This window comes from Xyrauchen texanus, chromosome 50 (assembly GCF_025860055.1).
Source record: "Xyrauchen texanus isolate HMW12.3.18 chromosome 50, RBS_HiC_50CHRs, whole genome shotgun sequence".
NCBI lineage: Eukaryota > Metazoa > Chordata > Actinopteri > Cypriniformes > Catostomidae > Xyrauchen > Xyrauchen texanus.
This window is the reverse complement of record NC_068325.1, coordinates 20,096,141-20,121,326: the sequence shown is the minus strand read 5'-3', so window position 1 is coordinate 20,121,326 and position 25,186 is coordinate 20,096,141. Positions and strand designations below refer to the sequence as shown.

Below are 25,186 nucleotides of genomic sequence, written 5' to 3'. Positions count from 1 at the left end.
GATATTTAACATACTATTTTTTTGGAACAGCATTATACAGTGTATACCGCACAGTATGCTAGTTTTCCATTCGTAACATCCAATAAAGGATGACACCAAACTACTGTCTCATACATATGATTAAAAACACCCATCCAACATGCTTACAAAATGATCTGTATTTGGTTAACGCATCCGTATGGGATCCTTCAAAACAGAAAGTCAACAACAACAACGTCAGACATGTTTAAATAAGGCAAAGAGCCAAAATGCATGTTTTTACACACAAATTTATTTGTCAAACTACAGGTTACTCCTTCTTGGCAGCAGCTTTCCTCATTGCGGCCAGAATGTTGCTGAGCTCTTCCCTCTTTCTCTTGGCGCGGATGTGAGTTCCCACCTATGTAGAGAAATACTCCAATGAGAAACACCAAAAAGCATCTAATGTTGCATTATACAACTACATGATGGAGCTACATACCCTACCTTAAAATCAGTTTTATGTCTAGGAAGTGTTTAACCGATCCAGTTTAGTGGTTTCAGACCGATATATTAGTGGAAGAACATAAAAGGTCATTGTTGTCCCACTTCTGTCTACACAGTTTACAAAATAGTACAAATATTGCCTTGAGACACTTAAACCCAAATTGCGTCTCGAAATAGTGTTTTCTAAACAACCAACCATATAAGAGCGTCACTATGCAAGCAATGGAAAACTACACAAGCAAAGCGTTGCTGACGAAGAGCACATACCCTTTTCTTAATGAACTTGAGGGCACGCTTGTCCTTGGACACCTTCAGCAACTCCATAGCACGTCTCTCATAAGGGGCGAAACCGCACACCTCGCGGATCATGTCGCGCACAAACTTGGTGTGTTTGGTCAGACGCTGAAACAAAAGAACAAAGCAACATTAGTTAACATTGTGTTTACATGGCACTCGAAAATAATCGTGTCATTCTACACGTTTGACTTCAAACCGTGAAGAGGCATGCGCACGCGATATCAGCGCAGGAACATTGGATAAGCCGGTAAGAATGGCAGAAAAGGTATTTACATGCACGTGAAATCGCAATAATGGGCAAAAATCTACCAGTGTCGATCGTTTATTCTTACGCTGTTGATGCAAAAATGAACACTTTTACGCATTTACGTGACCACACACACGTTGTCGGCTTATTAAAGAAATATTCCGGGTTCAATACAAGTTTAAATCAAACGACATCATTTCCAGCCCTCCTAAAAAAAATACATAAAATTTGAGGTTATAGTGAGGCACTTACAATGGAAGTTTGGAAGGTTCAAAGTCAGAAATGTGAAGCTCATAATTTTATGAAAGCACTTACATTAACTGTATTATTTGAGCTGTAAATCGTCATTTTAGAGTTTGTTGACATTATCATCATTGCAATTAAGTTGTAAAACTAGCTTTAACTTTACACAGATGTGGTTAGCAAGAGATAAAGTAAAATCGTGTTAACACACATATTGTTTAAGTCTTGTGTCTATACTTTTGAAACAGTGAGTATTTTAAAGTTTACAGATTGGCCTCCATTGACTTCCATTGTAAGTGCTGGAAGAAACGCTTTAGCCAATAGTGACATGAACGCTACTTACAAAACAAATGCTTATCTCAAAGTCACCAGAATTGAATGCTTTGGTGTTTTTTAGCCAAATGAAATAAAATAAGTTTGACAGGGGAGCATGCCCCCAGTTCCTCCTAGATCCAAGGTTTATTATGCAGATTTCTGTGTACCCACAGATTAAACCCTGCAGGTGCCTCTGATTGCAACTGTATATATTGAGGGATGCCATCAGGATCTTGGTTAGGTCAGCAAAACGTTCACTTCAGAGTCACAAGTCCGGTAAAGATTACACAAAAAAAATACATCTCTTACAAAGATGTGCTGATATATATCGTTCATTAGAAAATAATTAGGGCTGATTTTTGATTTTGTTCTATTTAAAACTATATCATGAAACACACATTCAAAGAGATCAACAGGAATTTACAACTTCAACTCTCACAAGAACAAGTCAGATGTGTACTCACCCCTCTCCTGCGGCTGTGCTTGGGCTTAGAAACGTTTTTGGTCACTGGGTGGCCTTTGTTAAGGCCAACAGCCATAGGATACCTGATGGCCATCTCTGTGGAGAACAACATACATGTGTAAATATACACTTAATGGCATAGGCTGCATATGTTCTGAAATATGGTCTATAGAAAAGCCCAGAATCACTGTACTAATATTTCATGACTAGAGGTAATATATGGTACAGTTCAAAATCACAAATGTAGTTTTGTTCACAATGACAGTGCTTGAGAAACACATCACACAAGCATCAGAACGCTCTGCTGTATCTTCTCGTAAAGAACATCTCTAAAACACACGAACATAACGTAATCGGTTCACAATAACAGCTGGATATCACTTATTATCGTTTAACCGTGCATATGAGACCATATCTATGATGATTTGCTCCAAGATGTAATAGATATCAGTCGGATTTTACAAATTATGATTCTCCGGCGGTTCATACCTGCGCTTTGCTAATGGCGTCCAAATCGGAAGGACCACAGTCAGGCGGAAGGTGCGTATTTCAGACGCGACGGAAAATAAAAACTCGCGGGAAAATATATGGCGCAACCTGGAGGTTTGCACGCGAATTTTTTTTATGTATTTATTTTTACAATTTTTATAACTGACGTATATGTGAAGTTTACAATTTAAAAAAGCACTTACATAAATTCCTCTGTTAAAACTAATGTATTATTTGAGCTGTAAAAATGTTAAATCAACATTTTTACAGTCGTTCTAGTGTTTGTTGACATTATCATCATGGCATCGAAGTTGTAAAATTGTCTATAACTTTACACAGATGCGGTTAGTAAAAATTTGTATTACACTAAAATCATGTTATAACGCATATTGTTTACGTCTTGTGGCTATACTTTTAAAATAGTGACTATTTTAACGTTTACAGATTGGCCCCATTGACCTCCATTGTAAGTGCCACACTGGAACACAGATTTGTGTTTTTTTTTTTTTTTTTAAGAACTGGAAGTTCAAGTAAAAAATACTTTTGTGGTAATCAGTATTATGCCGCAAATGCAGAGCTTAACTTGTATTGAACCCGAAATATTCCTTTAATGAAGAGCCATTTATTCTCTATTAATTTTAGATTAACTTAAAATCCTACTAATGCGCTGCCTGTTTGAAAATATTTTTAAATAGTATATATGAAACATAATTATCTAATGTATTTTGTCTAATATAGATTACTGAGAAATATGCATTTGACCTTCAAACTACAACTCCCATAATTCCTTTTGATTGAATTTTGGCGCGGGTTATGTTACCGGCCGCCATTTTCTTTTCACACCTCCGTTTCAAACACAGCCAACCACCAGCAGGACTACAAAAACACTTTCATCAAACTTCCGAACTATACTGGAAAACCGTTCCATCTACAACTCTGCGGCCACTGGGAAAACAGGGCCGAAGTGGAGCACTACTGCCTCGGGGAATGAGTTGTTTTGTTCTGAGGTAAAGTGGGTCTATAGAGTGAAGCGATATGGCGACTGCTACCCCGAGCCGCGAGTCCAGCCGCGCGAAACCCGCCCAAACGCCGCTGAGCCCCGCGCGCATCTCGCGCCTGCAGGAGAAAGAGGATCTGCGCGCGCTCAATGACCGTCTGGCCGTATACATCGACCGCGTGCGATCGCTGGAGCTCGAGAACGACCGACTGCTCGTCAAAGTGTCCGAGAAGGAGGAAGTCTCCACCAGAGAGGTACAGAGCAATACATTTTATTCGCTGTAAAATCTTTCCAGCATTATGCACACGATTCGTGGTTAAATGTATGATAAATGCACGTGTTTGTGTAGTTTGTTTATGTGCACTTTGTTGTTATTACATTTTAAGCTTTGAGGAAATTCTTTAAATATATATTTAATCTGTTTTAAAATAAATGTGCATATTAAATGAGAGTTTTAAGTTTATATAAAGTATCTACGTCTTTTAAAGTCGCGCGAGTATGCCACGTATTTTACTAATGCATCACGCGCCTAATAAATGTAACTTTGTATATGCAAAAACCATAAAGAAGAGTATTGATAGTATAAACATATATGCATGTCACGTTAGGATCATATATGTAATGTATAGAACAGGGAGGGGACACTAAAGTGCGGACATCTGGCTCTAATTTGTAGTATTTATCCCATATGCATGGAAAAAGACCCATAGATATACTTGTGTCAACTTCAAGACGTAGTACAAATTCCGAGTAACTTTGTGTGTTTTTATTTGACTTTTGGATATGGTGTTTGGGCGTTTTCCTGAACCTGTGGGAGGGGCCAAATGCTCTTTTCAAATTTGAATCTGATCACAACCATCTGCTCCCCTCTTTGTTTTGAATAGAGACCACATCAAACCCCCCATCATAAATCAAAACATCAAAAAAGTAAATGGCCCAATATTAAAAGTTGTTCTGTAGTTTATTAATACAGATAAATAATTATGCATGATCTTTTCATGCACTTTTTGACACGTGCACACTCAGTAGTTTGAGCTAAAACTCTGCTTGCTTGATATATTTGCAGATAGGTGATACTTTTTAATTGGAGATCAGCTTTAAAACGTTTTGTAAGCAGGTTTGAACTTACTTTGAATCTTGCAATAGTCCTGAAATCTCTCATCTCTGATTTTTAATCTTTAATGCCAAGCTCAATTTGTTTATTGGGCGTAACGCAACGTGTTGAGCATGTTTTATGGGTCAAGGGCAAGTAGTTAAACCTCTAACCGATGGTCTGTTTTGTCATTTAAGGTGTCAGGGATCAAGTCTCTTTACGAAGCCGAACTTGCAGATGCCAGGCGTGTTCTTGACGAAACCGCTCATGAAAGAGCCAGACTACAGATCAATCTAGCAAAAACCAATTCTGATCTCGAGGAGGTCACCAAGAAGTAAGTATTCCTGAATTTGAAGCACAAAATTGTTTTTGACCTTCCGTGCATGACAGATTTTTAACATGGGGTCTTTAGATTAATCTTGTGATATGAAGGGGCCAGATAAGTGGATTGCCCCAACCCCACCCACCCAAAGCTTAAAGTCGGAACTTAAAGCTGTATTTAAGGTCGGCTTTACCTGACATAAATCTGGTTCCATCTGCTGCTTTGAATAATGCGACCAAATGAACATCTCTACAAAGCATTCTCAGGCTATTAACAGCTTTATTTTGGTTTGTTTTACATTTACCTAGAAAATTGCACTTGCATGAGTCACAGAAGTTAAGTTTCAAACTTTGGCTTTAGTTTATCCCATGGCTAAGGAACGCATCCAAACAGGAAGTGTGTTGCTATGTGGGTAACTGCTTCAACCACAAGTAGTGTTACATTATGATGTAAACGTATATTTGTCACACAGATTTCAATAGTTATCATCACTATTGCTATTGCTCATACTTGCATTTAGGGATTTTTCAAAAGCACTGTGTGATTTAACTTTGGTTCGCCAGACTTTTAGCCATTTGTGCTTTGCTATTATACATCAAATCGCATGGCTTTATGAAAACGATGGGCAATTTTTATTTGCACTTGGGTTTTTTTATCCTCCCCAATTTGGAATTCTCAATGCACTCCAAGACTTCTTGGTGGTATAGTGACTCTCCTCAATCGGGGCGGCGGTGGACGAATCTCAGTTGCCTCCGTGTCTGAGACCGGCAATCCGTGCATCGTTTTACCGTGGTGACGTAGCACGTGTGGAGGCTTCACGCTATTCTCCATGGCATCCACGCACCCCACCAAGAGTGAACAGCATTATAGAGACCACGAGGAGGTTACCCCATCTGACTCTACCCTTCCTAGCAACTGGGCTAATTTGGTTGCTTAGGAGACCTGACATAAGTCACTCAGCACCCCTGGATTCAAAATCACGACTCCAGATGTGCTAGTTGCTGAGCTACCCAGCCCCCACTTGGGGTTTTTAATGCTAAAAGGATTTAATATCACTTTGCCATTTCTTTTGAGAGTCTCTTGATTAAAGATTCAAATAAGTTTTTTTACAATAAGTTTTTTTTTAGAGAAATGTTTTTGCAACTGCTTCATTCAAGATTTAGATGCGTTCCAAGATCACTTAACAGCTATGTTCTCGTGAATCGTGATATTTACTTCTTGACATTTTTTTAAGCTTCAAAAAGAAGGATGGAGATCTCGCTTTGGCTCTGGCTCGTATCAAAGAACTGGAAGCTCAGTACAACAAGAAGGAAGCGGCGCTCAACACGGCCCTCAGTGAAAATGGCACGCTTTCTGCAGAACTGGCTGACCTGAAGGCTCAGCTGTCCAAAGTAAGTCATTTTATTCACATTTCTTATACATCACTATTGAGGTCTTCAGAACGGGGTGTAACTGATGTGTGTTTTTGCCGTTCCAGGCTGAAGATGCTCACGGAGTGGCCAAGAAACAGCTGGAGGCGGAGACTCTGATGAGGGTGGACCTGGAGAACCGCTGCCAGAGTCTGACAGAGGACCTGGAGTTCAGGAAGAGCATGTTTGAGGAGGTTAGTGCATTTAACTTGTAGTTGACCAATATGGCGCACAATTATATAGTGTGTGTGTGTGTGTATATATATATATATATATATATGTATGTATTGCAACAGATTTTTGATAACTTTGCAAATTTATTAAAAAGAAAAAACCTGAAATATCACATTGACATAAGTATTCAGACCCTTTGCTATGACTCTGAAATTTAGCTCAGGTGCGTCCCATTTCTGTGGATCATCTTTGAGATGTTTCTACACTTTGATTGGCGTCCACTTGTGGCTTATTTAATCGATTGGATATGATTTGTAAAGGCACACACCTGTCTATCACAGCTGAAAATGCATATCAGAGCAAAAACCAATCCATGAGGTCAAAGAAACTGTCTGCAGAGCTCAGAGACAGGATTGTGTTGAGGCACAGATCTGGGGAAGGCTACAAAAAAAAATGTGGCTGCATTAAAGGTTCCCAAGAGCACAGTGGCCTCATAATCAGGGTTTCCCGCAGCACTTTGAAACTAAGGCGGCCGCCTAAGCAACACACGCCTGCCGCCTTAACTACGTCGTCAAAAAAATATATATGAGCGATATTCACCGTGTTACTGTGTCCTGTTTTCTCCCTTTCCATCTTTAAATATGTGATAAGCCTTCGTGTTCGCTTCAGTCTCGTTATCAGCGTGTTCTTCCACAGCGGCGCTGAGCGTGTGTGTGTGTGTTCATCTGAACCTAATTGGTCTGTCACTGCTCGTCAATGTCAGAATATTTGAGATGACCAATCAAATCAAAGTAGGCGGGCTTTATGTTCACAGCGCGAATTTTAGCAGAGCGACTCGACAGTAAAGGAGCGAATCGACGCGCTTCAGTTTACGGTCGGTCTAGTGCGAGATAAGATGTAAGTTGCTAAACTAAACATTTGCTATTTGACAGTTTTTTTTAGGTCATAAATGTTAAACGTATCACAAAAATAATCAGGCAAATTAATAAACTTTTGTCTATTTTTGCCATTTTGAACTGAAAATAGACCACTATGTGACGTGACTGATGTAATGTAGCCTAATAAATAATTTACTGTCATTGTGAGGGGACAAGACACATTAACCAGGGTACCCGCAGGATCTTAAAAGCATTGAAAAATAATCTCAATTTAAGGCCTTAAAAGCCTTGGATTTGGTATACAAAGTGTTGGATTTCGTTACAAAGGTATTATATATTTTTTGCCTTTACTAGGATTAAGTTCATACCATAACAAAATTAACTGTTACTAATGCAGGCTAATTAAAACTTAATGCAACGTTGAGTGCATCCCGCACTCCACGTCATAGCAGAAAGCGCGAAAGCGTGCGCACCATTACTATGGTTACTAGGCAAGTGAATTGCAGAACAAGATAGTAGCCAAGCGTAGTTTGTCGTCTGAAGTGGGAACGTTTCAGTTTAATGCCAGAATTCAATAATTTAAACCCCAAATCAGAGCTTTTCTGTTAAAAGAACATGTTTTCTACCCGGTCTTTTCAATAGTATCTGGCAATCATGCGCGGCGCTCTCTAACGCAAGAAGCGCGGATGATCTGAAAACAGACGAGCTGGAGTTCAGCAATCTTCATTTGAGATTGTCAACTTAAATTGAAGTGTCATTCAGTCGGCCTGTGTTCTGTCACGAGCCGCTTGCGCTGTTTGTGCGAACAAAATGCAGCCTGATATCCCAGCGGTGTTTTTAATGTTGATGCAATGTTTCCCGAATATCCACACGATTTCAAATGTGACATTGATTTTATACAACAGTTAAAAAACAAAACAAAAGGGTAACATTAAGTGATTTACTATATTTAAAACAGTATAGTCAGGCTTATTGCTCAATTTTGCAATGAAATCTGTGGCTTTGAACGAATCTTAATTTGTGTCAGGAGTTATGCAATTCCAAATTACCCCCCCCCCCCCCCCACCACCACCTTAACTAACACATTTTCTGCGGGAAACCCTGCATAATTCTTAAATGGAAGAAGTTTGGAACAACCAGGACTCTTCCTAGAGCTGATCAAACTGAGTAATCGGGCCTTGGGTAAAAGAGGTGACCTTTGTTAGAGCAAATAAAGACTAGCTTGTGAATTCTTCAATTATTATTGAGCGCTGTTCTCCTATACCATTAGAGAAACTTATGATCAAAGGTCAGTTCTAACACTAGATGTGAATGTCTCATGCAGGAGGTGCGCGAAACTCGTAGACATCGTGAAAAACGCATGGTGGAAGTGGACACGGGCGTGCACCAGGACTATGAGTTCAAACTGGCGCAGGCACTGCAAGATCTGCGCAAACAGCATGAAGAACAAGTGCAGATCTACAAAGAAGAGCTACAGCATACCTTTAAGTCCAAGGTAACCATCATTGTGTGCAAGTATGAGATTGTATGTTTGTTCAAACTGTATTGTGCCACTTGCTTGGATGATATCTTTATTTAGCTGTCGTTACTGGAAAAGTAGAGCAGAGTGAACCGTAAGTGCGTCTTTTCTACACAGCTGGATAATGCTAAGCTGTCGTCTGACCAGAATGATAAGGCGGTGCTTAGCGCCCGTGAGGAACTACAGGAAGCCCATATGAGAATCGAGGGCTTGAGCTATCAACTCAACGCTCTGCAGAAACAGGTACAAACACCCCACCATTTACCATCTTTATATCCTTTGCCTCACTATCTTGCATACTATATAGTACTTGAAGGGCATTATAGCAGTGTCCCAAATCATAGTAGTTTCAAAATAAGTCAAACAAAGGTGACCAAGATATTTCACCTATTTCCTATGTACCTAGTGAGGACTTAACGCAATAGACATGTTCTCTCTTTATTGTCTTTTGTATTATTTCATGACATTGTTTAAATTTGCCGATGCAGGGCAAATTTTCTTCCAAAGTTGATGGTCTCTTTGGCAATGATATATCATGTGACGGATGAGTTTGGCAAATTAAAAGGATTTTGAGCCTTTTTCTCAGTTTCAGTGTTTGAGTAGTTTGTACTAATTTTGACTTTTAAAAGCAAATGTTATAAATCATTTAGATCAATTTGCGTCACACACGTGAAAACCTAAGTATACTTTGACCTTAATGCAAATTTCTATTCCTGTAGGCGTCTGCCGCTGAGGAGCGAATTCGCGAGCTGGAAGACATGCTGTCTAGCGACCGAGACAAGTACCGTCGTCAGCTGGACTCTAAGGAGCGTGAGATGGCTGAGATGAGGGACTGCATGCAGCAGCAGCTTAATGAATACCAGGAGCTGCTGGATGTCAAACTGGCTCTGGACATGGAGATCAACGCTTACAGGAAACTGCTGGAGGGAGAGGAAGACCGGTAAGTGTCCACATTCCTGAAGAGTCTTCTGTCAACACACACCTGCTGCTAGAGACTGAAAGATTAGATGGCTGGAAAAATAATTAGTCCTATGTTTCGAGTCACTCTTGAAGAATTATACAAAAATGACAAGAATGTGTGGCTGTGTTTTCAAAATCTAGTGAGCTGCCTACCTAGACAGCATTATTGGACATCAAAGGTAAGTGTCTAAGATAGGCAGATAACTAGGATTTGAAATGTTCTGATGCCAGGGGCCTGTCTATGGGCATTGCTCACCCTGAAGCTTTGTCTGCCAACCCAAACAGAAAATCTTAGGATCGCTTCCCCAATCCCCACCATTCTAAGTCAGCCGGCGACCAGTCGCCCACCATATACAGCCAACCCAAACATCACGTCCTGGTTACGCCACTATCTGAGGCAAATATGACGGCTAAAAATGTGGTCTAGCTAGGCAGCTCTCTAGGTTTTATAATGCTTGTGAACATAGCAAGTAGGCAGCTTGCTAGGTTTTAAAAAACATTCAGATTCAGCAATGGCTAAAAATACTGTGTAGGTATTTTTCTTACTAGGGTTTGAAATGCGCTTGAGTGCGCCCAAGAAGGTAAAAAAAAATGCTGTCAAATTGTGGCAATGCACCTCTGATGCCTCGTTTTGGTTTGAAGCTTGTTTGAACATGCTTGAACGATGCCTTTAAATGCTGTTCTATAACATGCTGTTCTTGAGGCTTTAAATCACTCTGTGATTGCACTTGTCTCTCGCTGCTTCTGTTCTTCTAGCAGACTAGTTATTATTGCTTAACGGCATTGTGTCATCTTCACTGACACTTGCATCTTGTAACGTGCTCAGGAATGTTCCTCAGATCCATTTTACATTATTGCACTTCATACTTGACATTCTCAAAGTGCCGAGTAAGGTAGGTTGTAAAATGTCACACTGGAATGCTAATAGTGTTGTCCTGCTATTTATGAGCAAACGGACAGCTGTACAGTTGCAGGAAAGACCTGAGACATCGTTGTTATTAGACAGTTGAAAATAAGTAGAATATGAGGCAAGAGAGCTCAGTTAGCTTGAAGCAACAAGGAAGACCATGAGGCAGCTAGACCATCTTCAAGATTGAGACAAGATAAAAACAGACAAGAGTTGAGACATTTGGACAACGTATGATATGAAGGAAAGGTAAGAAAGCAGTGCATTTGCATAAACTTTTTTTTAGTGGTGCGGTCCACTCATCGTTTTTTCTCACTTTTATTTTGCTCATGGTTTCATGTTTGGCGTTGAAAATGAAATCTCCGTTCCCTGTTCTCTAGGCTGAAGTTGTCCCCCAGCCCGTCCTCACGGGTGACGGTGTCCCGCACTACAGCGAGCAGTACTAGTTCTTCACGTACCACTCGTGCAAAGAGAAAGCGCGTGGAACTGGAAGGCGAGTCTACCGCTGCCCCTAAATTTCAGATCAACCAGGAGGCAGAAGCTACAGGCAATGTTAGCATTGAGGAAATCGATCTGGAAGGAAAGTCTGTCACCCTCAGGAACAGCTCTGATAAGGTAAGAACATTTATCGACAAGATGTAAACTTAAATGACCCCATTTGCGTCTTATTGGTAATCAACATTGACATGCTGTCGATTGAGCCTAACTTGTTTTGAAATCTGAACAACTTTAACATGGCAATGCAGTATCTACTTGAGATCTGTGTTTCATCGCTTTTTATTTTAACTTAAGGATCAATCTCTGGGCAGTTGGCGACTAAAGAGACAGAATGGAGATGAGGATGAAATCGTATACAAGTTCAGCCCCAAGTTTGTCCTGAAGGCCGGTCAGAAAGTAACGGTAAGCGAATGAAACCAAATCTTATTTTGTTTAACATTTCTTGCCATTGATGCAACGTTGAACTATGTTCGGATTTGACATTGGAAGGTGTGGAGTGCCGATGCTGGCGTGTCCCACAGCCCCCCCACAGACCTGCTGTGGAAGAGCCAGAGCTCCTGGGGCACTGGAGAAAACATCCTCACCTCATTGGTCAATTCAAATGGAGAGGTATGAATTCCTACGAACTGACTGTTTGTTAATTAATGCTTAATAGCCTTGAATAAAGAAGCACAAATAACAATCATTCTGTACTTTTTACATGTATTTTGTACTCTAATATTAACACAAACTTCTGCTTCCAGGAAGTGGCTAAGCGAACTATCAGGAAAAGTGTTGTAGAGCTCGAGAATGGTGATGAGGAGGAGGGAGACTTTGGAGATGAAGATCTTTTCCATCAGCAGGTTAGTTAATGCTTTGGCCATCCATTTCCTTTGAAGAGCAAACCAACTTACTTATGCTACTTCTAAGTCTTGTTGGAATGGTATTTACAACGTAAGCGCACATAAATACCACCATGTTGCTATTCTCAGTATGGAAACTGGACTTTCTTTCAGCCCCGAGTTGGGGAAGTTTCAAATATAGTATCATGGTGGGAGCTAATTAGTATTGGTCAGAATTAAGTTTCATTATAAATGTTGACTGCACAATTTAGTTTGTATGCATTGTATGTACTGTTAATGAAGAATAGTGCTAAAGCTAGCCAGAAATACTACTGATTTAGCTGGTTAATGAGGTGAAAGGCTTGTACAGCAAAACTAATAATCCATAATCTTTCATTTTGTGACAAAAAAATGATCTATTGACATTTGCTTTTTTATTTTCAGGGTGACCCAAAGACCCAATCTAGAGAATGTGCCATCATGTGATGAAGCCGTTTGCCTTTTAGTATTTTCCTTCCCTATTATTCAGTCTTTTGTAGAGCCACTATTTTTTATTCTTTTAAAATCATGATTTCTTACCACCCTTTCTTATTTTTATGGACCTCATTTGTAAAGCCAGTTAATCATGAACTGCAGTAGACGATGCTATTGTTTCCAGCTGCAGTTTATCAATGAATAGTCTTTCTGCCGTTTGACGTAACATACAGCTTGTCGAAGGAGTCGGAACACTTCTGAATGGCGGCAACCTCCCATTAAGGACTGCCTGCATTGCGCCATTAGACAATGAGTCAAAATGATCTGAAATTAGCCAATGACTAAGGAATCTGCTTATTCATGCAAATGATTAATGCATATTCTTGTTGTTGTGGGGTTATGAATGGGGGGATTATTATGGGATACTCTGACGTGGAGTTAGCTCCCTGATTTATGTTTTGTAGTGCACTATAGCACGTAACTGACAGCTATCGCTTCGCACACCTCTTGTTTTTCACTTTGCCAACCAGTTGAACAGGGTGGAAATTATATTGAATTGCATTTAGTTGACATTGAAGTGATTACACATCCTGAGTACTTCAAAAAAAAACATTGGGGTTGTTAAAATTGAATAATCATGTGTATCGATGAATGCTTTACATAGTATTATGAATATTTAAATAAGTGAGTGTTATGACATTTTTTAGATCTCTCTATCCTAAATGGCTAAAAGAACTTGAATCATGCAATTCAACATTAATACACACAAGCTGCATTGTGCCGAGAAATCATGTCGAATTAAAACACATCTATAGTACATCTACTAAACACCGTAATTTGAAGCATTTCGAGTTTACCAATGTCTTTTACTGTTGGTTTGATTTGAGTTCATTTGATCAATGATCATTTAATTCTGCACTGAATTATGACGCTTCGTTTTGTGCTTTTCCACTATCGGGCCAGTGTGAGCCAGAGCTATTAACTGACCAGCCGGGCCAATAGCATCAGACCTCAAACCGCAAGACCAAAATCGATCTGCATTACCACCATCTGGCTAATAGCCCTGCAGCGTTGCCCTAAAACCAGCCCTTTAAACGCCGACCTGGTGCCAGCGTCACTCACCTTGCCCATTTCATAAGCAAAAGGGAAGCTCAAGCTGAGGTATTATGTTATCTAGAATATCGAGTTTATATTGAATGTAAACATTAGCTAGCTAACAAGATAAGTTAGCACAGACTGTAACTGCCGTGGTGTCCCGAGTTGTCTCTCCACTAACAGCGGGATGTTGTCCCAGCACACCGATATGAAAGTTAATCGAGCCATGGAACGCAATTTCCTTGGGCACCGATTTGTCCATTGTACGTTTTAACGGATTTGTACTGTGCCCGCATTTTTTCTTACATTTCTTTACTGAACCTGGCAGGGCAAAGACCACTGGCATCCCAGGGGAGGCATGATGAAGCCCCAGAAGTGATATTGGAAATGCAACTGGCCATGGCACGCACTAGCACGCCCTCATTTGGCCCATTAGTGGAAACGCGGCTATTCAGTGCTTATAAAATCAGACCAGAATCAACATGCTAATCGTGCATTCAGACCAGAGGGTTCGAGAGAGCATCAAATCGACCGGAAGTCATTCATTTTCTATGGCAGTCAGCGCCTCTCGGCGGCGCATCTTGGGCATTGTGGCCGTCAGAGGAAAGTTCAAGTGTGGGCAACATTATTGTGCTCCGCTCTAGCAAAGTCTAGAGAACACAATTGTGTAAACTTTGGTTCCCACCAAACAATAGTTCCGAAGACATGATGGAGAAGAACTAATCATTGCCGTGGCGGCTTTTCCCGTAATATACCTCTGTCCCTGTTTGCTTACAGGGATATATTTTATTTTGGTAACAACCATAATTTTAATTACGTTCTGCCATCGATCGATTTCTTTCACGCTTAAAAGATTTCATGAGGATATACGCTACTTGTGATAGGTCAGCAGATAGATACCGGTCGACATATCTGGATGTTTTGTGACCCTTTAAATATGATTTACAAAATCAAGCAATCAGAACGATCGTTGCCGCCTTTTTCAACTGAGTCAGAGCGTCCACGAATCTTCGATAGCGTTGTTGGCAGGTCAGCCAGAGCTAATTTTGACGCTCTCGCCGCCTCTGGTCTGAACACATGGTCACAACAACACGGACGCTTTGTGACGGTAACCAACGAACAATGAATAAATATTGAGACTTAATCAAACCAATTCGACTTGATTTCCTGAGACACTCTAAATAAATGGATCAATATTTGATTAAGTATATAGAAATATTTTACAGTATCTGTCAAAACCAGTGAGTAATCTATTCTTCCACCCTGTTGGTTCTGTTGCATTTTACATATTTAAAGCTGTCTCAAGTAAAAACAAAAAAAAAATTTTGCTCTGTCAATTATGCATGCAGCGAATATTTTTTTTATATACAAGTTAAAATGATGATCAGAGACTGCTAATGAATCTAAACGGCCACTGAGCATTAACGTGACCTCTAGGGATACACCAATTCTACCGACAAATTATCTACGTTCTTATTTCCTCACGGTTTTTTAAAACCCTAGTGCAAAATAAATCTCAGTGCTTGCATTGGAAATGTAGAATGTAAATCGGGAAATATATCACATGCAGTGTGTTCAAAAAATTGACCTGTGAAACTGATTTTTAATGGATTGTTTTAGGTTCTGCAGTGCTTAACTATTGAGTTTTAATGGGGTATTTGTAATCAGTTGTGTTGACTTTTTTGGGGGTAATTTTGAAGATCTTAGGCGAACGGAATAAGTGATGTTTAATTACCTGATAGTGTATCCAGGATCAGTGCGCGTAAGAATCTACACACAGATTTGTGTCAAAATTAGCAAGTGAAATTGTCTTTGCGTACATTGGTGACTTGGCCTCTGAGCTAATAAAATCTACCTTTTTTGTTTTTAATTTACTTCATGAAGGGAAATTTTTCCTGCCAAACTCTATTTCTGTGAATTTAAATGTAGTTTTTTCTTAAATGCTGTGTAACACTGTTTTCATAAGGGATCATGTCCTTATTCTTTCAGGTTTTATTAGACAGGGCTGTGACTGATGTAACGGGTACAATGTGCTTTGATTGATTTTCTACACAATTGTCAATCTTCATTGGAAATGTTGTTATCTACTGTAAAGAAATTGCTATTTGAAAAACCATCAAAAGTACCGAAATGTGAGTTAAAGGCTGCAAAAATTGAGCCAAAAGTAAATTGAATAAATGTGAATTAAATTTGTGATGGGGTAAAAAAAACGGACCTTTTGAAGGGCTATAATAGGGGAGGGCGCATGCCAAAAGTGTCTGTTTTTTTTTTACCCCGTCACAAATTTAATTCACATTTATTCAATTTAAATAATTGTTTTTTTTTACAATTTACACAAGGTTTTAAAAGAAACAGACCTTTTGAAGGGCTATAATAGGGGAGGGCGCATGCCAAAAGTGTCTCATTCATTGATCTACGTTATTTTCATTTCATACTTCATTTTGTTTTTGTAAGCAATATCCAATAAATGTTTTACATATTAGTTGTTTCTAATGGTGTTATTGAGTACAAATGTTGCATCTTGTTACTCGACACTTCTGCTAACGCTTCTTGTTGATTGTGCAAAGCGGTTTATCAAATATATTTAGCAAATTTTAAGATTTACACATTTCAATTTCATAAAACTCCATTAAATGAATTGTGATGTTTTAACAAAATACCAAAAACGTACAATATTTAGGGTTTACGTTTTTATTATTAAAGGTTACTCAATTTAATTTGATAGAAATATGTGTTATGATATTGAAATCTTTAAATCTAAAAAAATTATGAAAATAAATGTATTTTAAGAATCTCAAAAAATGTCAGTAAATGTCTATTAATTCGTCTGTCAGTGAAACTTTAGTACATAAAGCTTTACATTAAGTTTCTCTTCGTTAAATTTAACGGCAATTAACATGAACACTTATTTTACAGCACGCATTAATGTTGTTTTTTGATTTCCACATGTCAGTTGTGGAAACTGACATGTGGACCGTTTGACAACCCATTTCACCACTAGGTTGCGCCACACTCTTGAAATATCAATTCAATCGCAGTTTCGTTATGCGTTCACTCAAACGAAAGAAGGCCATACACTTGCACTCCATGACCTCTATATGTTTGCACTGTTTTGCACAACTCTAAAAGCTGTAATATTGTGTGCAGCATCTGAAATGAGACCACAGCTCATCTTCAGTCCAACCTCCCTCTGCTTTTCATAAGAAAGGTCTTACAGTGCCGAAGCGTCACGTGTTGGCACCAGACCTCCCACGCACACCTCAATTTCTTCTTTTCCTACTGACTGTCTGTCATTAGTGCGCTGTGCCACTGCCGTGTCGTCTAGCCTCGTCTCTTTTGCTGGTGGGGAGGAAAGGGGTCTCTCCCTCTCCACTGACTTTCATTCTGTCTTTCATCCACCCACTCTCAATTACACATACACGCACACGCTGGCCACATCTCCCACACACTATCTCAACACCCACACTGTCTGCGCTGGTAGCCGGAGCGTGTTAAATACCCCGTGCTGGACATGTACCAGATGTCTCTGCCTCTTATCGGTAAACAATTCAGTGGGGGAGCTTGTACCAATCATTGCTAAATTCCTGATATTACATTTGTTGATGTTATTCAGTAGAGTCCTGCAAAATGTTTGAAAAGGGAACCCATCAAACCCCATCAACTGTGGTACAGAGATGTTGGTACAGTGGTATTTACATGGCACTACAGTCAGGGGTGGGAAGGTTACTTTTTAAAAGTATTGCACTACAGGTTCCAGATTACATGCAGTAAAATGTAATTTGTAATGTATTCTGTTGGATCACTCAAGGTGACCTAAATACTTTGGATTACTTCTAAAGCACTTGATTTGACTAAAGTAAATAAAATGTACTTGTATTAAAAAAAAAAAAACATTATCAGAAAAAAGCCTAAATATCGAATGCAGGTTTGCTAAAGTAAATTTAGCATGTTTTATGGATTAAAATTATTATTATTTTTTTTAAAGATATTTTTACAGAAAAACAATGTTAAGAATTTTTGGGGCTTGTGTAGCTCAACGAGTATTGACGCTGACCATCACACCTGGAGTCCTGAGTTTGAATCCAGGGCGTGCTGAGTGACTCCAGCCAGGTCTCCTAAGCAACCAAATTGGCCCGGTTGCTAGGGAGGGTAGAGTCACATGGGGTAACCTCCTTGTGGTCACTATAATGTGTTTCTCGCTCTCGGTGGGGCGCGTGGTGAGTTGTGCGTGGATGCCGCGGAGAATAGCGTGAAGCCTCCACACGCGTTCCGTCTCCGTGGTAACGTGCTCAAGCCATGTGATGAGATGCGCGTGCTGACATTCTCAGATGCGGAGGCAACTGAGATTCATCGTCCGCCACCCGGATTGAGTTACTATGCCACCAGGATTTACAGCGAATTGGGCAGAGAAAAAAATAAATACGATTTTGAAGTACATCTTTGCTCTAATATCAAAGGTCTTACTAGAAACTAGAAAGTTATGCTCCAAGGTTCATTTTTGTCAGAATTCATTATAAAATATAATCACGCCTGGAAATAGACGCATGTAAAAGGGTTACAAATGGTATTTTAGCTTAGCATAATGTTAAATGTTCACTTATTTACACAAGGTTAACTATTTCTGCTGCCCTCAAACTTCAAAACCTCACAGTGTGTCCACAACGAGATCCTTTTCTGACAAAAAATATGTAAGTATATGTACAAAAAACATTGCAGTATTATAGTAAATGTCCAAAAACATGGTAGTACCTTCATGATATCATTTACAGGGTTGGGGAGTAACGGAATTACGTATTTAAAATACAAAATATAAGTAACCGTATTCCGCTACAGTTACATTCCAAAAGTGTTTTGATCTCTGATTACTTTGCATTTTATTGTCATTTGTTTCATTTAATGTTTAGTCCTTTCAGATGGAAAACATTTATACATATAAATGATCCAAAGTGCATTTGAACAGCGGTGAAACACTTTCTTATGCGTTACATTCATACGAGCAGACAGAGAAGTACGTTTGGAGCAGAAGAAATAGAAATAAACCTTGTGTAAATTGTTAGCTTTACGCTAAGCTAAAATGCTATTTCTAGCCATTTCACATGCACATGTGACCAGACACGATCATATTTTATATCAAGAAAATTCACGTTGGATCATCATTTCTTTATTTATAGTTAGACCTTTGATATTAGGACAAAAGTTATATTCTTGATGACACCTTTTGTATTGTTTTACTGTAAAAATATCTAAAAATCCTTAAAACAAGAAACAACGGTGCATAAGATATTTCGGTTTTTCAGAGAATGTATTTTTAACGTGTATTTTGTCTGACTGTACTTGTTTTTATAGTCAAAACAAGTGGAAAAATAATCTACCAGTGTTGAAGAATTAATCCAAAGTATTTAGATTACATTACTGACCTTGAGTAATCTAACGGAATATGTTACAAATTACATTTAACTGTGGTACCAAACTATGGAACTTGTCCAAAAAAAAAACCCATGGAAGTACCATGTTATTATGCCAAAAAACTAAAATGGAGCCATGGGACCATAAAACGATGGTAGTACCTCCTTTTGGTGCTTTATATTAGTGGATTGTGGTTTTGAAAGGGTTAATCCGTAGTACACACTGCTTGTTTTTAGTTGTGAGTCCACGTCCAGCATCAAATTACTTGCTGACGCCAAGGCGAAAGAACAGCCTAGTTGTTTACTGCCACTGTCCTGCAGCAAATTGGTTTTAAAGTCCATCTGAATGCTATTGTGTTTTCTTTTTGTCACATTCCTGCAAATGTCCAGTTTGTACGCCCACAAACCAACTGACAGCCCACCCGCTGGGAGCAGAAACGGGGTGTCCGTGCCCTGCTGTTTACCAACAAAACAACCTTTTTGCAATTCCTTTCATTATTTTGCTCACTTTCATTTCACCCAATGCTTTGTTCCCCATCAGTGCCATTGACAAGTCACTGTTAATTATGTATTTCCCCAATACAGATCACCCAAGAGGATTTTGTTTCACAAATTAAAACGGTCTGATATTGTGAGAAAAGCCTTACACTGCCAAATGCTTCTTTTTCAAATTCCATTTTACCTTCCCAAGGTCCAATTTCAGAGTCCATCTGTTGAAAGGCTCCAAAAATAACACTTATTTCTTCCAAATCTAAATGTGAACCCAAACTTGAAATCGAGGTCTGGGATTTAGTAAAGGACCTTCATTCAAAATGGCTTGGTTATTCAATCAGCCAAAAGCATTTTAAAATTCTGTTCAGCTCCAAAGGTGCTAAAAATAACCTGACTCGAGAGCATGGCACGAAATCGTGCTGCTGTCACCTTCGACAGTTCTGCTTGTAGATAAGTTCTTTTTGGACAGAAAAACACAACAGTCTCCTAACCTTTTTAACCTAATCTCTCATCATGCCGATGCATGTCCTTGTTACTTGGCGCTGTGAAAGAACTCTTGAATGAAACCCTTTGTCCTGGATTCATATTATTTGTGCATTTCCCTTGTATTCTTGAGCACAGCACTTGACTGCTTTATGCTCCATTGCACAGTGGAGCTGACCTTGTGCACTGTGATGAGAGAAGTCGTTGTTTATGGCTCAGGTTTTAACTTTGAGAAAACAATTCTACAGAAACTGAAGAGAGCGTGTCACTGTAAAGCAGGGTTTACATCAAGTCAAGTAGGTTTCGAGTCTTAACTATGAAGTAAACAAAGTGCGACTTTTGTTTCAACAGGTTTTGCAGACTGTTCGTCTGTTGTAGCAAAAACCTACATGCAGCTTGCAAGCATTTCTTACCATTTCCCCCAAAGTTTCTGTATGGAACACATCTCTACATGCACAAGGGCGTTTTCTTTGTGTTTATTCTCTTTTGTGGGGAATATTTTAGATTGAATATTCACACTGGAGTCTTTCGCTTGTGTCCATTGCATAATGACCCAGGGTACTGGCTGAATGATACAAAAAATCTAACATTCACATTATATGATCTTGAAACACTAGGCATGCCAAAATAAACAATTTAATTATTCTTATATTTTCATGGATAATCAAAGATTAACCAGCAACTTTAATAGAGTACAAAAGAGGAGTCATGGGAGAAATGAACTGCCCATCTGTCTAAAAGTATTTTTCTTTGTCTCTCTTTATTTTAATGTAACAGCGTGTGTGGGAGGTTGGGTGGGCATTTAGATGGCTTATTATGTTTGTAAAGGGGACTGAATATTCTACAATCATTCATAAAAATAAATAAACGTATAAACGATGACAATTAGAAGCGAGTAGCCATTTCAGGGTCTTCCCCAGAATTGGATAATCCTCATGTAGTGACCTGAGGTTTAAGGGTTAGTTGACATTGACACCCCCGTGTTCCAAACATTTAGTGGGTGTGGGTCACGACGGCAGAGCTGCCTTGCAAGGCGCTATCCTGCCATTGGGGGAAACTTGGGGTTCAGTGTCTTGCCCAAGGACACTTCGCCACGTGGAGTCGTGTGGGCCGGGAATCGAACCGCCAACCCTGCCATTGGCAGCCGACCCGCTGTACCACCTGAGCCACAGCCACCCCAAGGACTTTGGAGCACATAAAATGCTCTTTTGTAATTTTTTGAGCTCAAAAGTGTCCATCCAGTGGTGAATTTTGGCATGGGCGGGCATCTTGGGGGGGCACGAGGCCCCAAGGTCAACAATTTTGGGGGCGTGTTGAAGCGGGTTTCACCCGGAGCACCAAACAAGCTAGAACCACTAATGTGTCCATCCCCATTTGCTTTCACTGTATGGTAAAGATCAGCATAAACACTCTGCCTAACATAATCTTATGATGACAGCATTTTTGTTTTTGCATTAAGTAACCATTTAAAGTGTCTTGCGCAAGGGCGCAATGGTGGCCGGTCTTGAACCAACAACCTTCCACTTTCTGGCACTGAGTTCTAGCTACTTCGCCACACCAATAAGGTATAGCACAAATCATTCACTAGTGTACAGAAACATTTTATAAAACCCCATCTCAACAGGGAACCGGACTATACACTGCTTAGATGAGTCTCACAAGGGAGCAAATTGAAAAATCTGGACTTCCAAAAATCAATTGCCCACCATGAATCTAATCAAGCTTCAATTTGACAGAAGAAAAGATACCAAACGCAGCGTGAGACAACCAGATCAAAGTGGCTCAAGTGTCTGTTGATGTCAGTATGTAAACGGCTTGTTCTGTAAGGTGTGAAAACAATAATCATGTTCAAATTATCTTAATTAGGACAAAATACAATGCATAATGTAGTGGGGTTAATATTATACCTAACGCATTAAGCACAGCGTGCTGCCCCGGCGAGGCTTGTTGTGCTTGGGATTTTAAATTGGAACAAACTGTGTCCTTTACTGCATTATCATGCCTCAGAGTTTCTGCCGCTGTCTGTTAGTGTTAATGACCGTTGTGGTGCCTGCTGTGCCGGAAGGCGAACAATGGGGCGAATGTCTGTGACATTAACCGCAAAGGTCTCGACAAATCTGGGTCATAATCCCAGAGACGCAGGTGCTGCAGGTAATTGGGTGTTGGAATCCCTGGGATTGGTCCGGGGAGATTCTTGGGAGTGTTTTGGCATTAGTAATCTGAGGAAGGGAATACTGGATCTTACTTGCAGTACTTTATTCTGTCGTTATTTGATAGAGCTTTAGACGGCAGTCATTATGTTTCAGGTGTCCGTCTAGCTGTCGGGTCCCAATGTTTTTTGTCATATGTACCGCAAGAGCCCATCGGTAAGGCTCAATACCAAACTTGACTTAAATGGCCAATCTGTTCACTAGACTAGCATAGACCGGCAGCCAGGTGTGGACACCAGCATCATATGCACCAGACTGCTTAACTAGCTTTATTAGCAAGACCTTGCTAGTCATCAAATTCTGCATGGCTATACTGTTCGATCAGCCAGACCAGCTTGGACATGCAAGGAGATTCTTGAAGATCTAAGCTGGTTTTCAGCAGGTTGCCCAACCTTTTTACAGATATTATAATGGTCTTAATCTTACAAATGATGAAAGAAGCACCTAATCAAACTTGTCCTCGACACAGTATTGTAACGTTAAACCCTAAACGCTTGGTTCTTGCTATAAGCTGGAGTCAGACCGAGTTCTGCATTTCAGTGAAACATCTCCAAAGGGCTTTGTTCCCAGATACATTTCTGCCAGCGTAAATTCAGAACAGCCTGATATCCACACATGTGGGCGCGTATCATCCGCAAGCACACAACCTCTTCCCTGCTGTTTGCTTTGACCGCTATAGTAGAACTGTGTGCATATGCACAGCGCTTATTATTGAAGCAACTGTCCCCCTCCCTAACCGTCAGACCAATTTTCTGCTAGTCTGTTTACCAGTGCAGGCTACACTGGTAAAGTAGAGGCTACTTTGAAACTGTAGCTTGTTAGGCTACAAACTAGTCAATGTAACTACAGTCAAGCTACCTTTTTGAAAAAGCACTTCACTATTTAAGTTACTGACAGAAAGTACCTAATTACATTGAAGCTACAGGCCAATATCTTTACTATATCTTTACATATAATTTATAATATCAGAGCTGAATAGATCCGTTCAGTCCTAGATTGAGTCATGGTTCCCTCCATTCTAATGGGCTTTTAGAATAGTGGTTTTTGGAAAAATATAGGCTATAGGAAAATACACTGTCATACCTCAAACGTGTGCTTTTAAAATGTTTCTACATCAAGACTTAATGTTATTCGCTTAATCATTCTTTAAGCACGTAATCGTAGCGACGAGCAAGAGACATTTTAGAGACAACTTTTCCACAAGTGTCAAGCAGTAAATAGCAAGGTCACTTCAAACTCTGCTCTCTAAACATTGAACCCATTGTTCATGTAAATATCCATGGCATTCCCATTGTTCACTTTACATAAACACCACAGTGTGCAAAAGCATCACCTTGGTAAGAGATTCGAGATTTTCAAATTCAAGGATCTGATGAGGATGCTTGTCGTTGTGGTTTAATTAACTTGAGTTCTAAACAGCACTGATAAATTGAGAGCTCTCAAAGCCATCTGGGAATGAAAGCCATTTACTAGTTCACTGAAGCAAAAAGCCGACCAGAGCAGAAGTGTACTGACAGCTCCAGGGATAAGACCTGATTTTCTAAGTTGTATGTAGAATATGACTGTGATTGCTGGGTGTGTTGGGGCATTTTCATTTAAATTGTCATTGTTTAAATGTTTAGAATATCAAATGAAAAAACATCCAATTTCATGCTTTTAAACTCAACTCTGAAACTAAAACTCTGCAGGTTTTTTCTTTAGTGCTACTTTCACCCAAGTTCAGCTCTGTGATATAAACAAATTCAATTAAATTCATCTCGAAGTACTAGGAAGCTGTTGAATCTCATTTGTAAATAAATTGGTCTCGGTTGGCTTACCTGGTTCAATCCATAAATTACTTGAATTATGTTTTCTTCAAAATTGAATGCACACGGTGTGACTGGACCAAGATGAACATTTCACGTAATCGGTGCATTTATTGTGTTGATTAACAACATTCTCCTTTACAAGGATTAGTATATCTTTATTTGAAAATTACATTGAGATTTTTGTAAACAACTTTCAAAACATTCCTAGCAACATTTTATATTCTCGTAAAAAAGTCATGTTTTGATTGTAATGATTCTGTCCTTGCTACGATGTTGTAAACCAAAAATCATTTCAAAAAACGTAATTTTCTCGTCCTCGTTTTGTTCCTGTATGACTTGCCTTCTTCTGTGGAATGCAAAATAAGTTGCAGAATGTCTGGAGTGCTCTTATTTCTAATGGGGATTGGGACTGTCGAGCTCAATAGATGGGAAAAAAAGCACCATAAACGTTGTCCATACAACTCTTGCGCGATAGTCCAAGTATTTTAAAGCCATACAATAAGTTTGTGTGAGGAAAAGACCGAAATTAATGCATTAATCATTGAAAATCTGTCCCTCTGATTTAGTTCCCCAATATAATTCACATTCAATTCAAATAAGATGTGTCAAGATGCAACTTGCTTGAATTGAGTAATGTAGAGGAATTATTTTCAGCTTATAAACATGAAAATAAAGGGTGCATCTCAATCAGTTCCCCAGCTCCCTATGTTCTGAACCAGTATATCATGAACACGAATTCGGGCACTGGCAAGGGTTTTTATCCACTGAATATTGGAACACTTGACTAAATCACCTGCGACACTATTACGAGTTTGTACATTAAAACGGCTGGTTTTAATCAACAAAGCTGCTTTATAAATGACACTGTCATGCATTTTCGTTGTAGATATTCAAACATAGTTTAATTATGAAAGATAAAGGACATAAATACAAATAGTTTATATAACTCTTAATGTTTAAAAGATTTTTTTCCTTTCACGGTCATAAACACATTTCATACAACATATCTTCTAAAGAGAAAATAAGGCTGTGACTTCATCATTTTACATTTGTGCTCATCTTCTAACGACTTGAAGGGCTTCAGATGCCAACATTTCAAGTACTGCCGAGTTGACATTTTTT

The 25,186-nt window shown here is 39.3% G+C and overlaps 2 protein-coding genes across 2 annotated transcripts; one reads left to right on the top strand and one right to left on the bottom strand.

The window, feature by feature from the left end:
• Window positions 1-251: 251 nt before the first annotated feature.
• On the bottom strand, window positions 252-2,581 carry LOC127641270 (60S ribosomal protein L36). The gene is made up of 4 exons (XM_052124170.1): window positions 2,520-2,581; window positions 2,032-2,126; window positions 733-867; window positions 252-379 (listed from the first exon to the last, which is right to left on the bottom strand). Exons 2-4 carry the CDS (start codon window positions 2,122-2,124, stop codon window positions 290-292), a joined length of 318 nt encoding a protein of 105 aa, XP_051980130.1. The 5' UTR covers window positions 2,125-2,126; window positions 2,520-2,581; the 3' UTR covers window positions 252-289.
• A 790-nt stretch (window positions 2,582-3,371) lies between these two features.
• Window positions 3,372-16,159, top strand: LOC127641172 (lamin-L(II)-like). The gene is made up of 12 exons (XM_052123980.1): window positions 3,372-3,770; window positions 4,807-4,943; window positions 6,166-6,322; window positions 6,409-6,534; window positions 8,717-8,887; window positions 9,029-9,154; window positions 9,631-9,851; window positions 11,159-11,393; window positions 11,571-11,678; window positions 11,766-11,885; window positions 12,020-12,118; window positions 12,542-16,159. Exons 1-12 carry the CDS (start codon window positions 3,555-3,557, stop codon window positions 12,581-12,583), a joined length of 1,758 nt encoding a protein of 585 aa, XP_051979940.1. The 5' UTR covers window positions 3,372-3,554; the 3' UTR covers window positions 12,584-16,159.
• The last annotated feature ends 9,027 nt before the right edge of the window (window positions 16,160-25,186 follow it).